The 13,455-nt window shown below is 38.7% G+C and overlaps 1 protein-coding gene and 1 pseudogene across 1 annotated transcript; one reads left to right on the forward strand and one right to left on the reverse strand.

The window, feature by feature from the left end:
- Window positions 1-2,774: 2,774 nt before the first annotated feature.
- Window positions 2,775-3,927, reverse strand: LOC101037418 (phosphorylated adapter RNA export protein pseudogene; annotated as a pseudogene).
- Window positions 3,928-5,702: 1,775 nt separating this feature from the next.
- Window positions 5,703-6,650, forward strand: OR10A5 (olfactory receptor family 10 subfamily A member 5). Its single transcript, XM_003919789.4, has one exon. The coding sequence runs from the start codon at window positions 5,712-5,714 to the stop codon at window positions 6,648-6,650; it is 939 nt and encodes a 312-aa protein (XP_003919838.2). The 5' UTR covers window positions 5,703-5,711.
- Window positions 6,651-13,455: the final 6,805 nt, after the last annotated feature.

Raw genomic sequence — 13,455 nt, forward strand, 5'->3', positions numbered from 1 at the left:
ATACAAACCTGAATGTACTTCATTTTGTCATATGTGTGTTCAGCAAAATCTATTGTTCTTCTGAGTTATTTTATCTTTTTTTTTTTTTTTTTTTTTTTTTTTTTTGGTGTATATCCTGAAAGGTGTTTTGGCTGTGGCTTGTGTGGTTTTGTGGATTTGAGTTTTCTATTTTATTTGTTTTCTCTCTGCAAACTTAAAGTTTTCTCTACCCTCAAAATTAAAAGGAAACTAGGACAATGATTAAGATATTAGTGAGTATATTTTCATAAATTTTGTGGTATGGTAAGAAATACTTTAAAATTATTAGCTCAACAATTTTTTATTTTTTGCTAGCATTTTGTCTATCATTTTTCCACTTTGATGTGCCATTCTATGTTTCTAGAAATTTATCTATTTTTATTTACTGAGTTTTTAATTTAGTCTGTAATTTTTATCATTTCATAGTATTCCTCAATTTCTTAAACATTCTCTTAATTCCGTTTCCTTCAGTATCCAGGACTGTTTTTCACAGTCTTTTAATTTCCTAATGACATTTTTTATTTCCAGGTATATTTTTCTTACAACACGTTGAACATTTTTGTGATAACCTATTCAAGAGTATTTTATTTTATGTTGTTGGTAGTACAGATTACAGATGTTTACATATTTCTCCAATTATTTACTTTTTTCTCAGAAGATGGATATCTCCTTTGATATCTTAGTTATGTCCCATTAGTTTAAATTGTTATGTTCCTATCTCCCATGACTTTATTCTGTTTATTCTGAAGTACAAAAGCCTAGATTGTCTTATAAAACAGAAGTTCTAACTGATATACTGTGTTACGAATATCATTGATCCTTTTGTTTCATTCAAAACTTTATAGGTATGTGTGTATGTGTGTGTGTGTGTGTGTGTGTGTGCATACGTGTGTGAGAGGGAGAGAGCTTGAGCAATTACAGTTGCTAAAATTACCAGTATTTTCCTCAAAATTATAAATTTTGGGTTTTTTTTTTTACTTGTTAGTGCCACAGAGCAGCCCAATTTCAGTGTGTTAAGTATTATTTTAAGAAATTTTTTTTCTGCTTAGATTCTGTAATGTTTTGAATATATTCTTGAAAACCAAATTGTTCACAGGGACATACTGGTTGTTAGTCATTCTTTGATTTTCTCTGTTGTTTCATGAGTTCTCACTATTAAATGATTGATTTCTTTTTACTTAGTAATATCTTCATTACCTTTCTTACTATTTATTATTCCAGCTCCATTTGTTTGGCTCACTTTTTCAGGAACATTAATTATTTGTCTTAAGCAGTCTTAGGCAGGCTGCCACTGGGATTTTTTTTTCTTTTTTTAATTAGAGGCAGGGTCTCACTATGTTGCCCAGGTTGATCTCAAACTCCTGGGCTCAAGCCATTCTCTCATCTCAGCCTCCCAAAATATTGAGATTACAGATCTGAGTCACCACGCCCGACCTGGGAATTAAAAAAAAAAAAAAAAACCACAGGTATAGATCACATTTAGCATGTGTAGATCACACTTAGTATATGACCAAGTTAATTAAGAAGTCAAAACACATGTTAAATTTAAGAACAAATAGATCGGTTGTGGTGGCTCACAACTGTAATCCCAGCACTTTGGGAGGCCGAGGCAGGTGGATCACCTGGAGCCAGGATTTCTAGACCAGCCTGGCCAACATGGCAAAACACCATCTCTATTAAAAATATAAAAATTAGGGCCGGGCGCGGTGGCTCAAGCCTGTAATCCCAGCACTTTGGGAGGCCGAGGCGGGTGGATCACAAGGTCGAGAGATTGAGACCAACCTGGTCAACATGGTGAAACCCCGTCTCTACTAAAAATACAAAAAATTAGCTGGGCATGGTGGCTCGTGCCTGTAATCCCAGCTACTCAGGAGGCTGAGGCAGGAGAATTGCCTGAACCCAGGAGGCGGAGGTTGCGGTGGGCCGAGATCGCGCCATTGCACTCCAGCCTGGGTAACAAGAGCGAAACTCTGTCTCAAAAACAAACAAACAAACAAACAAACAAAAATATATAAAAATTAGCCAGGCATGGTAGGGTGTCTGTGATCCCAGCTACCCAGGAGGATGAAGCATGAGATTGCTTATACCTGTGGGCAGAGGTGGCACTGAGCCAACATCAGGCCACTGCCTCCAGTCTGGGTAACAGACTGAGTCTCTGTCTCAAAAAAATAAAAGAAAAAAGTACAAATAGTTCTTTGAAAATTTTCTGACATTTATTTACTTCTTGACAAACAAATAAGTGGGAAGAGCTATCAGTATAAGCCTCTTTTAATTTTAGTCTTTATCCTTAAAATTACCTGAGTTCTTGGAACACAGAAAAAATAAATTTGAATGCATTTGTAACAGTTTAATAATTTATATGTCTCATTATGATCTTTTAGTGGAATATTTTAAAGCCAAAGCACAATTTACTGCAAAGATAAATTAGAAAAGGCAAATAAACTTTGAATAATATGTTATAATGACAAACAAAATAGATTATTAACTAGTAATATAATAATCACATGCAATAGATTGAGAAATTAAATCCTGTGCAATATACTCTTAAGTATTTTGTCAGACATGAGATATATTTAAATGTTTCCATCAATTGGATTCCTTTTGCCACATATATTAGTTTTTACTTAGAACAAGAAAACAATTCTCTTTCCTCCAGATTCTCATGTTAATCAGTGCATAACATTGCAATTTTAGTAAAAATTATATATTACAGTGTTATTTTAGAAAGGGTATTCCACAAATGATCAAAAGTGTACTTAAAAGACATCTAAATTATGAGAATGATCAACTTCAGTGGCTTCCTCTGCATCCAACTTGGCTTCTCCATGTCCTTCCTGTGACTCATCAAGAGAGGCTAGGGCCTCATTTGCGTCACTTGAAAAAGTTTCTCATGATACATTGTCATCTTGAAAATTTAGACTTTTAGTAGCTTATTTCATTTTTCCCCCAACACTTGTGTTCTCCTCTTCCTAGTAGCTTTTTAATTTTCATATTCCTTTTGATTTTCAATGTAAAAATCATCTTTAATTTGTTCCTTACTGATACTAGGAATGTTTTTCAAGAGATTCGGAAAAATTTCAGCCGGTGTTCTTCACCTACCATTCATCATAAAGAGGCCGCCAATTCGTTCCACTTCAGCACTTTCCATCAGAAGTTCAATTGCCTTTTGTTCCCAATAATCCTGACTACTTGAGCTATCAGATCTTTCTATGGTTCCTATAACCTGAATGAAATTTCATCAGCCACTTTCTCTTGAGAATCTTCCTCTGTGATCTCGTATCAACTTTTATGGTTTATTTCTGATCTATTGCCTAGCCTGTCTTTGATAGGTCATTTCCTTTTGAGGTGACCTTGCCCCTTTTCCTCTTCCTTTGATACCATTTTTTTTTTTTTGCCACCACGCATATATTCATCTGATTCCTTGTCTAATCTTTTTGTATGCTCTTGAGATTCCCTCTTTAGTTTCTTAGCAAGCAAATAATCGTAGGTCTCGAACTGTCTGCTTCATTCCCAAGATACCAAGTTCAGTGGCCACTGCCACTGAAGTTGCAGAAGGCCACTAACCTTCTTTCCTCCAGCAGCAGGTGGTTTCTGACTGCTATGGCCAAACTGAAAAGACTCTGATTTGGGAGGAGGGTTAAAACATTTCTGTCATTTGTGCTTCCAAAGACAGTAATCATCATCTGAATTAGAAAAACTCTCTTCACTTGAATCCACACTTTCAACAGCTCAATACTGTGATACTGGTGCACATACAGTTTCCGTGGCCTGGAAGGCCCTCATAAGCACTGTCCCCGCCTAGCACTTTCCACACTTGCCGTGACCTGTTGCTGGGTGCTACCGTTATGTCAGAATCTGAGTCATGTCAGAAAGCTGCCCATCTTCCATGTTGTTGGCCTCCAACACCATCTTCCCACAGTGCCTAATCCTGTATTTTAGCCAACTTTATTTTCATCTCTGTTGCCTAGAAAGCCTTTAAATACCACATTATATGTTCCTGTGCCCCTCTAAGGTACAATATATTTCCGTGTTTTGACTTCCATTGTGATGTGTTATAATTGATTATTTAACTATTTTCTCTATTAAATTCTAAGCTTCAATGAATAATCAATCATTGTATAATCAGTGCTGCCATAGAAATTGAATAAATACTTTCTTTTTATATCATTTAAGATTCTGTCTCTTGTTTCACAACTTTTTATCCATGAACGTTTTCCTTTGAAATTTCACTCAAATGTTTCTTATATTTTTTACAGATTTTTTTGTGGGAATCTGTTTTGTTTTTTTCCAATTTTCCTTTTCTTGAAAGAGAAGTAGTCAGACTCTCCTTGGACACACTCACTTTCCACAGAGTTGTAGCATAATATTCCTCTCAGATCTTAATTTTGAGAGTGAGTGGACTATGCAGATACTAAGAATCAGTTGTCAGTTATAGATATGCTGGACCAAAGAGGAAACTCCTAACATTGTTTCCCATAGTCTGATTTGGCAAGAAAAAATAACTATCATATGATTTGAAGTAGTCTATAATTCTCACATTGAGTGAGGGGGAAAGTTCATTAAAACAACCACACTCTGTAAACATTATTCTCACTCATGCTTTCACCTCTATTATTTCTACTTTGAATAACTTTAAAATAAAATATGATACAATACATGTTTTTTTACTGCATATCCCGTCAATTGTTTTGGAACTAGAGTCCCTAAATGCATGCAGAAAGCACATTAAAACAACCACACACGGCTGGGCGTGGTGGCTCACACCTATAATCCCAACATTTTAGGAGGCCGAGGTGGGTGGATCACAAGGTCAAGTGATCGAGACCATCCTGGTCAACATGTGAAATCCCATCTCTACTAAAAATACAAAACTTAGCTGTGCATGGTGGCACGCACCTGTAGTCCCAACTACTTGGGAGACTGAGGCAGGAGAATTGCTTGAACCCAGGAGGCAGAGGTTGTGGTGAGCCGAGATCGCGCCATTGCACTCTGGCCTGGGTAACAAAAGCAAAACTCCATCCCAAAAAAAACCCAAAAAACCGCACACCATAAACATTATTCTGACTCATCCCTTCACCTCTATTTTTTTCTACTTTGAATAGTTTAAAAATAAAATATGATGCAATACATGTTTTTACTGCATACCCTCTCAAGTGTTTCGGAACTGGAGTCCCTAAATGGATGCAGAAAGGTAAGTAATAGTTCTGACAGCAGATGAAGACAAAAACAATGTGTCTTTGCTGAAGGCTGATATATACCAGATACAAATGGAAACTTTCTACTTACTTTATCTTTTATATTTTCATCTTTCATCTTCATCTTTTTCATCTTACTTCACTCCATTGCCTCAGGATCCCTTTCACTTAACCCTTTACAAAAGTATTAAGTGTGCAGAAGAAAATGAGTGTGTGTGAACAAGATCAGGTTTGTTTTAGTAAAAATGCTAACAAGATAATAGAACATAAAAGAGAGGAGAAAGGTCACATATTGCTCATTTCAGTGCTTAGGTTCTGACTAAAGGCTCTTTATTTTATCTTTTTTCTTAGCCAACAAAAGACCCTTCCTCTTCCAGCTGAGATGCTGATCTTGTCTCTATCCCTGACACTAAGATAACATCTGAAAAACAGATTGAGTATCTGACTTCCAATCAAGAGTCTCTCCAGGGCCACAGTTGGGGATTTATGCCCATACTTATGGCTATGGGGAACTGGACAAGAATAAGTGAGTTTATCCTCTTGAGCTTCTCTTCCCTGCCTACTGAAATACAGTCATTGCTCTTCCTGACATTTCTAACCATCTACCTGGTCACCCTGACGGGAAACAGCCTCATCATTCTGGTTACCCTCGCTGACCCCATGCTACACAGCCCCATGTACTTCTTCCTCAGAAACTTGTCTTTCCTAGAGATTGGCTTCAACCTAGTCATTGTGCCCAAAATGCTGGAGACCCTGCTTGCCCAGGACACAACCATCTCCTTCCTTGGCTGTGCCACTCAGATGTACTTCTTCTTCTTCTTTGGGGTGGCTGAATGCTTCCTCCTGGCCACCATGGCATATGACCGCTATGTGGCCATCTGCAGTCCTTTACACTACCCAGTCATCATGAACCAAAGGACACGTGCCAAACTGGCTGCTGCCTCCTGGTTCCCAGGCTTTCCTGTAGCTACTGTGCAGACCACGTGGCTCTTCAGCTTTCCATTCTGTGGCACCAACAAGGTGAACCACTTCTTCTGTGACAGCCCACCTGTGCTGAGACTGGTCTGTGCAGACACAGCACTGTTTGAGATCTACGCCATCGTTGGAACCATTCTGGTGGTCATGGTCCCCTGCTTGCTGATCTTGTGTTCCTACACTCGCATTGCTGCTGCCATCCTCAAGATCCCATCAGCTAAAGGGAAGCATAAAGCCTTCTCTACGTGCTCCTCACACCTCCTTGTTGTCTCTCTTTTCTATATATCTTCTAGTCTCACCTATTTCCGGCCTAAATCAAATAATTCTCCTGAGGGCAAGAAGCTCCTATCATTGTCCTACACTGTTGTGACTCCCATGTTGAACCCCATTATCTACAGTCTGAGAAATAATGAGGTGAAGAATGCCCTCAGCAGGAAGGTATGCAAGGCCCTAGCCCTGTAAAACTGTATCCCATAGGCCTTAGGAAGCAAGACTGCATTTTATTGGATGAGAAACAATGAGTCCCAGATTTGAGATTCCTTTCTGTATCTTTCCACATATCCAATGAGATGAAGCCCAGCTGCCATTTCCAAATGGCTTTTGGAAAGCTGAGAGGAGAGAATGGAGCACAGAAGTAGTTTCAACCTAGCACCACCAATTAAGAAAACTTCTCTGTCTGCCCATTGCAGACTTACATTGTTTTTCTTGTTTCAATTGGTATGTCAGCACTTCTGTGGCCAAGTATTTCCAGATATTTACATTTACATGTGGCATACATTGTGTACAATATGAAAATGCTAGTCATTATAACATGGGGGCACACACAGTAACAGAGGGTAAAAGCCATTAAAAATCATCTTGTCACTTTTCTTTCTCTGGGCAGATCTGACGCTCCATTTGTGAGATAGAAAATCCCATGATCTTTCCCAACACATAACTCTCCTCACCATCTTACTTCAGTTCTCATGCCCTTGAACAGTGTTAATTCTTTTAAGCTTACTGGTATGCAGTATGCATGTACAAGGATAGATCAAAAGTTCACATGCATATGCCTTTATAACCCCAATAACCATTTCCTTCTCACTAGATTTTTCCCAGGAAGTATAATCTGATCTTCCCTAAGCTGTCTATTCCATATTCAGGTTCTTACGTTTTGTTGAAGTAATGTCACAAATTTTAGTCATAGCTTTAAAAAAAAAAATCTCAGCTGACTTCAGAATAAGTCTCCTTTAACCACAAGATTTCTCCTTCTTCTTATAACCTGATGGTACTCTATTGGTAGATGTGCCCTAATTTAGCCAGTCTTTTAGTACTACAAATCATGCTGTAAATAACAGACTTATGCATATATCTTTTTAATATTTTTGCTAGTGTACCTGACAATTAGAAATCTAAAAATTGGATTTCTTGGGCAAAAGTTAAATACATGTTAAATAAAGTTGCTGTATATTGATTGTCTAGCTCTCCTCTGAACTTACTATACCATTTTATGCTCTCACCAGCAATTTATGAGGTGTTTGTTTCCCCATAACTCATCAATAATATTTGTTATGAAACATTTAGAATTTTGATTATTTAATATTTTATAAAAACTCAATGAAATTTTAATTTGAATGAAATAAATTTTGAATAAAAAAGAAATGGATGATTAAAGCAGAGAAAAGGCAAAGATATATAGATTATTCTGAGTTATAGATTAGATGATTAGCAATTGGTGATGTCTTGGTGTTCCATTTTCTCTTCTTTTGAAAGTTTCTTTATTTTAGCTGAATCTATCCCATCTCTCAAGACTCCATCCACTGTGAGTCCTCAAGTGGCATAAATCACTCCTTCCTATATGAACCCATTTCAAGTTTATTAATAAATAAGTTTTGTATGTACTACATGTACAAAATGTACATGTACTTATTTTTACATGCTTGTCTTCTTCCAACATTTCTGTAACTCTTCAAAAATAACTACTCAAATGTTTCTGGCGTTTTGTTTTGTTTTGTTTTGTTTTTGAGACAAGGTCTCTCTCTATCACCCAGACTGGAGTTCAGTTGCAGAATTATGGCTCACTGTAGCCTCAAATCCCTAGGTTCAAGCCATCCTCCTGCCTCAGCCTCCCTAGTGGCTGGAAGTATAGGTATACACCACCATACCTGGCTATTTAAAAAAAATTAGTAGAGATAAGGTCTTGTTACACTGCCCAGGCTGGTATCGAACTTCTGAGTTCAAGCAGTCCTTCTGCCTGAGCCCCTCAAAGTGCTGGGATTACAGGTGTGAGCCGCTGCATGCAGCATAAGTGTTTCCCTTTCCTTTCCTTTCCATTCCATTGCTTTCCTCTTTTCTTTTCCCCTTCCTTCCTTCCTTCCTTTTTTCCTTCCTTCCTTCCTTCTCTCCCTCCTTCCCTCCCTCCTTCCCTCCTTCCCTCCTTCTCTCCTTCCCTCCTTCTTTCTTTCCTACCTTCCTTCCTTCCTTCCTTCCTTCCTTCCTTCCCTTCTTCCTTTTTCAGGGTCTGCTCTGTTACCTAGGCTGTTGGAGTGCAATGGCACAATCTCGGCTTATTGCAACCTCTGCTTCCTGGGTTCAAGCAATTCTTGTGCCTCAGCCTCTCTAGTAGCTGGGATTACAGGCATGCTACAACATGACAAACTAATTTGTGTGTGTGTGTGTGTGTGTGTGTGTGTGTGTGTGTGTGTGTGTGTGTTTTAGTAGAGATGGAGTTTTGCCATGTTGGAGCTCCTGGCCTCAAGTGATGTGCTTGCTTCGGCCTCCCACGGGCTGGGATTACAGGCATGAGCCACCACACCAGGCCAAGTGTTTCTCTTTTAATATGACATAGACACTCCTGAAAAGCTTATGTTATACAAACCTTTGCATTAAAGATATTATGGGAAGGTAGGGCTAGAGTTAGGGCTAGACTCAAAATACATGCAACTTCGAAGACAGGGCATTAATAGAAACAACATTTGGTCCCAAGAGAGACAATGTAGACTGCCCAGACAGGCAGCTCATTGAGGCTGGAGGTTGCCACAGTAGATAGTTAAAATATGCAACAACAGCAGCATGAAAATACCAACAATGCTTTGATTAGAACGATGATATTTGATGCTAAGACAATTTGAACTGGGGTAGGGAGTAGTCCTTAGGTGGTCATGGGAGTCAGTGCCACTTGCCAGGAGCCAAAAGCTACATAAAGCAAGGGATACTCCTCTCTGGGGATGAGACCTTAGATGCAGGCACACTTTAAAATTTTTCTATAACATAGCCATAAGGGTTCCTGATGCCAAAACCTAAAGACATTTATTGTTGTTCCCAAGGAAAACTTCCACATTACAATGAAATCACTCTCTGACATTTCAGTAGTGTATGTAAGATGAATACATGAGTGGTATGAGTGGTATGAGTGGTATTATTCATCTTACATACACTACTGTAATAGTGTATTTCAGTAGTGTATGTAAGATGGATAAATGAAATCACTCTCTGATATTTCAGTAGTGTATGTAAGATGAATAAATGAATAAATGAGATGAAAAAACTGAGAAATGATGGTGACCTGGAGTGGAATGATATGTATAGAAATTAATTTAAAATAACTTTTGGAGGAAGAATTGATAGGAGTCTTAAAAGTAGATTACATGTGGGGAAATGCACGAGCAAAACCAATTCCTGTAGCAGAGCATAGGTGTTCTGAAAGCCTGGGAGGGATCCATAAAAGAGGTATAAAATAAATGAATATTATTTACACAGAAAGTCAAGCCTGAAGCTTTTTCCTTCATGTCACTGTGTTATGAATCCCTTTCCACCTTTTAGGAATATCTATCCTAAACCCATGGGAATTAGACTTGTCTTAGGATCAGAGACTTTCATCACAGGCCAGGTTCTCCTAGAATCGGATATGGAGCCAAGGACTCAAAGTTGACTTGTTAAGGCAAAACCATTAATTGAATGGGGAAAGTTGAGTAGAAATGGAGAAGAGGCTAAACAAAGGTGCAATTTCATTTGAAATCCCAAATTCAACCTGCTCCAGAGTATACATAAATCTCAGAGTTTGTTCATATCAGGGAAGTAGGCTTTTGTTCCACTCCAGCCATCCATTGGCTACTGGTGGACTGTGAGGTGAGTGAAGGGGACAAGTAAAATTCTCAGGTACCTCTGTGTCCTGAAGAGGGTTCCTAATGCCCAAGGGTGTTCTTTTGAAGCTCTCAGATGCAAGCTGTTACAAAGAAATCAAGTAAAGGCTGTGCTAAGTGTTCACACACACACACACACACACACACACACACACACACACATGAAAATGTTTGGAGGTGGTGGATGTGTTCACTAAAGTTGATAATTTTTTTTAAAGTAAACCTCGAAGAAGCTGAGGAGGCACAGAACCAGTAACAGTGACTCAGAAGGATTAAGAAGGAACGACAACAGTGTCCACTACAGTCCTCCTGTTAGAAGTGCTTGTCATCATCTGAGTGTATGAGTCAAGAAAAAACCAAAAAGGCTTAACCAGAACATTTAAAAATGACCCTTGATAGGATGACTATAGTTAAACAGAAATGTATGGCCGGGCATGGTGGCTCACGCCTGTAATCCCAGCACTTTGGGAGGCCGAGGCAGGCGGATCAAGAGGTCAAGAGATCAAGACCATCTTGGCCAACATGGTGAAACCCCGTCTCTACTAAAAATACAAAAATTAGCTGGGCATGGTGGCAGACGCCTGTATTCCTAGCTACTCGGGAGGCTGAGGCAGAATTGCTTGAACCCAGTAGGCAGAGGTTGCAGTGAGCCGAGATCGCACCATTGAACTCCAGCCTGAAGCCTGACGAGGGAACAAGACTCTTGTCTCAAAAAAAAAAAAAAAAAAAAAAAAAGTATTGTTCCAGGGTGAGAGACACCCTAAATACTCTGACTTGATCACTTGATCATGCAGCATGTATATGTAATAATTTCACATGTACCCCATCAATTTGTACAAGCAAAAAGATTACCATGGAAAATAATGATCACTAACACTCTAAATGTAGAACACAGTTCAATGTGGGGAGACCTTTCCAAATTCAATACCTATCCACCAGTGTGGGTAGATGTATCAGCAACTGATACATCTATTTTTCTTCAGATTGTTCCATGAGTAATTTGAACCAAACACAACTATTCAAACTCATCTCCTAAAGATATACATTAATTATTAGAAATAAGAGTCTACACACATGTAGAAAATAAATATTTTCTTATTTAATTCATTATTTTCAAGGTATCTTTATTTTTCACAATAGATTCAGAACCATACCTCATTACACAGGGCAGTAATTTTTTTTTTTTTCTTCATCTCCCATTTTTATAGTGGTCCCCCTTGAGATTTCTGGGACTGAGACAGTAGGTCATGACTGATTGATTTACCTCTTAAAGGCTTATTGTTTAGCAATCCTAAAATAAAGCTGAAGCTTTGGGGTTGCTGCTCATAATAATTTGATTAAATTATTATCCAGGTCTCTTAGGCTTATTGTTTATGTCCAGGGAAAGGAGAAATGGTGGTGCTATTTTTGAAGATACATAGCTTTCTTCTAGTTACATGTTAATTACAGGTATAATTTCACATTTTTACATGGTTGTTTGATGTTTGCCTCCCCCTCTAAACTGTATGTTCCATGAGACCAAGGACAATGTCTATTAAATTTAATTTAAATTTCTAGTGCCTGCTACTTGTTAGGCATCTACTAAATATTTGTTGGATGAATGAAGCAGGACTCAAAGTAGATCTTGTGCATTTGTTTATTGGCCATTGCAGCCTGTGTTACAATTGTTCCTCCTCCAAATTGTAGAGAGCACGACCAGGGGAGAGGGAGAGGGTGAGATGAAGAATGGCAGTGAGGACTCAGGTGACTACATCTACTCTCACATTATCTTTGGTTGTAATCCCAAGTAAGCATGGGAACCAACAGGGATTAGAGTATATACTGGAAGAAGAAAGGAGTTATCAGGGGAACAATAAATAGCTATTAATTTTTATCCACTGAGTAACCTCTCTATTATCAATTTTTTGGGAAATGTGAAGTATTTCCTTAGAACAAAGTGCAAGATGAGCATGCCATCCTCATCAATCAAAATAGAAAATCTAAAGTTATATAGATAGCAGTGAGACAGATCAGTACATTAAATATGCCTTGTGGAAAAATTCAAGGGCATAAATGCAGATACCATGCTAGATACTAACCAAACAGTAATGATCAAGGCAGATAAGATTGCTACTTTCAATAAGAAACATGCAATCAAAGATCTCTTTCAAAAGCAGTAAGAAATATTCAGATATCCATTTGGGTCTTTGAATAAAGGAAGCCCCTATTATCTGGGGGAAATTTTATCCCAAAGCATTGACTTTGCCTTACTCCCCCAACTTCAAATCCTATTGCAGAAAGGTTAGAAGGTTGAAACTGTTAGTTGGAGTTTCTTCATCTTAACCTGAAGATAATCACCACCCCAATCAACAGCATCCCCAATGAACTGTTTATGGTTTTTATTCAGTCTCTACTTGGCTTGGACAATGATTAATTGGTTATCCTCTTCATGCCTCAAAACTTCTCCTGAGTCCAGATCAGAAATACTCTTGATAACCAGCCCAAAATAATTAAAAGTGAGGAGAACTATGGGAAGAATATTGGTATATTCCTCAAATCTCTCCTGGGTATAAACCTTGGAGGATAGCCGGGCGCGGTGGCTCAAGCCTGTAATCCCAGCACTTTGGGAGGCCGAGGCGGGTGGATCACGAGGTCAAGAGATCGAGACCATCCTGGTCAACATGGTGAAACCCCGTCTCTACTAAAAATACAAAAAATTAGCTGGGCATGGTGGCTCGTGCCTGTAGTCCCAGCTACTCAGGAGGCTGAGGCAGAAGAATTGCCTGAGCCCAGGAGGCGGAGGTTGCGGTGAGCCGAGATCGCGCCATTGCACTCCAGCCTGGGTAACAAGGGCGAAACTGCGTCTCAAAAAAAAAAAAAAAAAAAACCTTGGAGGATAGATAGACCACTGAGTTTTGTCCCTTTACTCTTGTAGCCTCATAAGTGCAGGAAAATGCTGGAGCTGCAGCAAAGACCTTCCTCTAATTACAACATTGCAGCATCTTCAAGAATTTTTGCACTCCTGGGAACTCCCCAAAACTCATACCGGTTAGAAAGTGAATCTATGACTTCACCTTAGGAAATGAAGCATTGGGGGAATCACTGACTTCCTTACAGTAAACAGCAGGGAGTGAAATAATCCTGAGACTCAGCCTGGAATCCTCTAG

The sequence above is a fragment of the Saimiri boliviensis genome, chromosome 6 (genome assembly GCF_048565385.1).
Source record: "Saimiri boliviensis isolate mSaiBol1 chromosome 6, mSaiBol1.pri, whole genome shotgun sequence".
In the NCBI taxonomy this organism is placed as follows: Eukaryota; Metazoa; Chordata; class Mammalia; order Primates; family Cebidae; genus Saimiri; species Saimiri boliviensis.

Bases quoted from the DNA above. Each gene is read 5' to 3' on its own strand.
- OR10A5 (XM_003919789.4), top strand. From the start codon at position 5,712: ATGGCTATGGGGAACTGGACAAGAATAAGTGAGTTTATCCTCTTGAGC.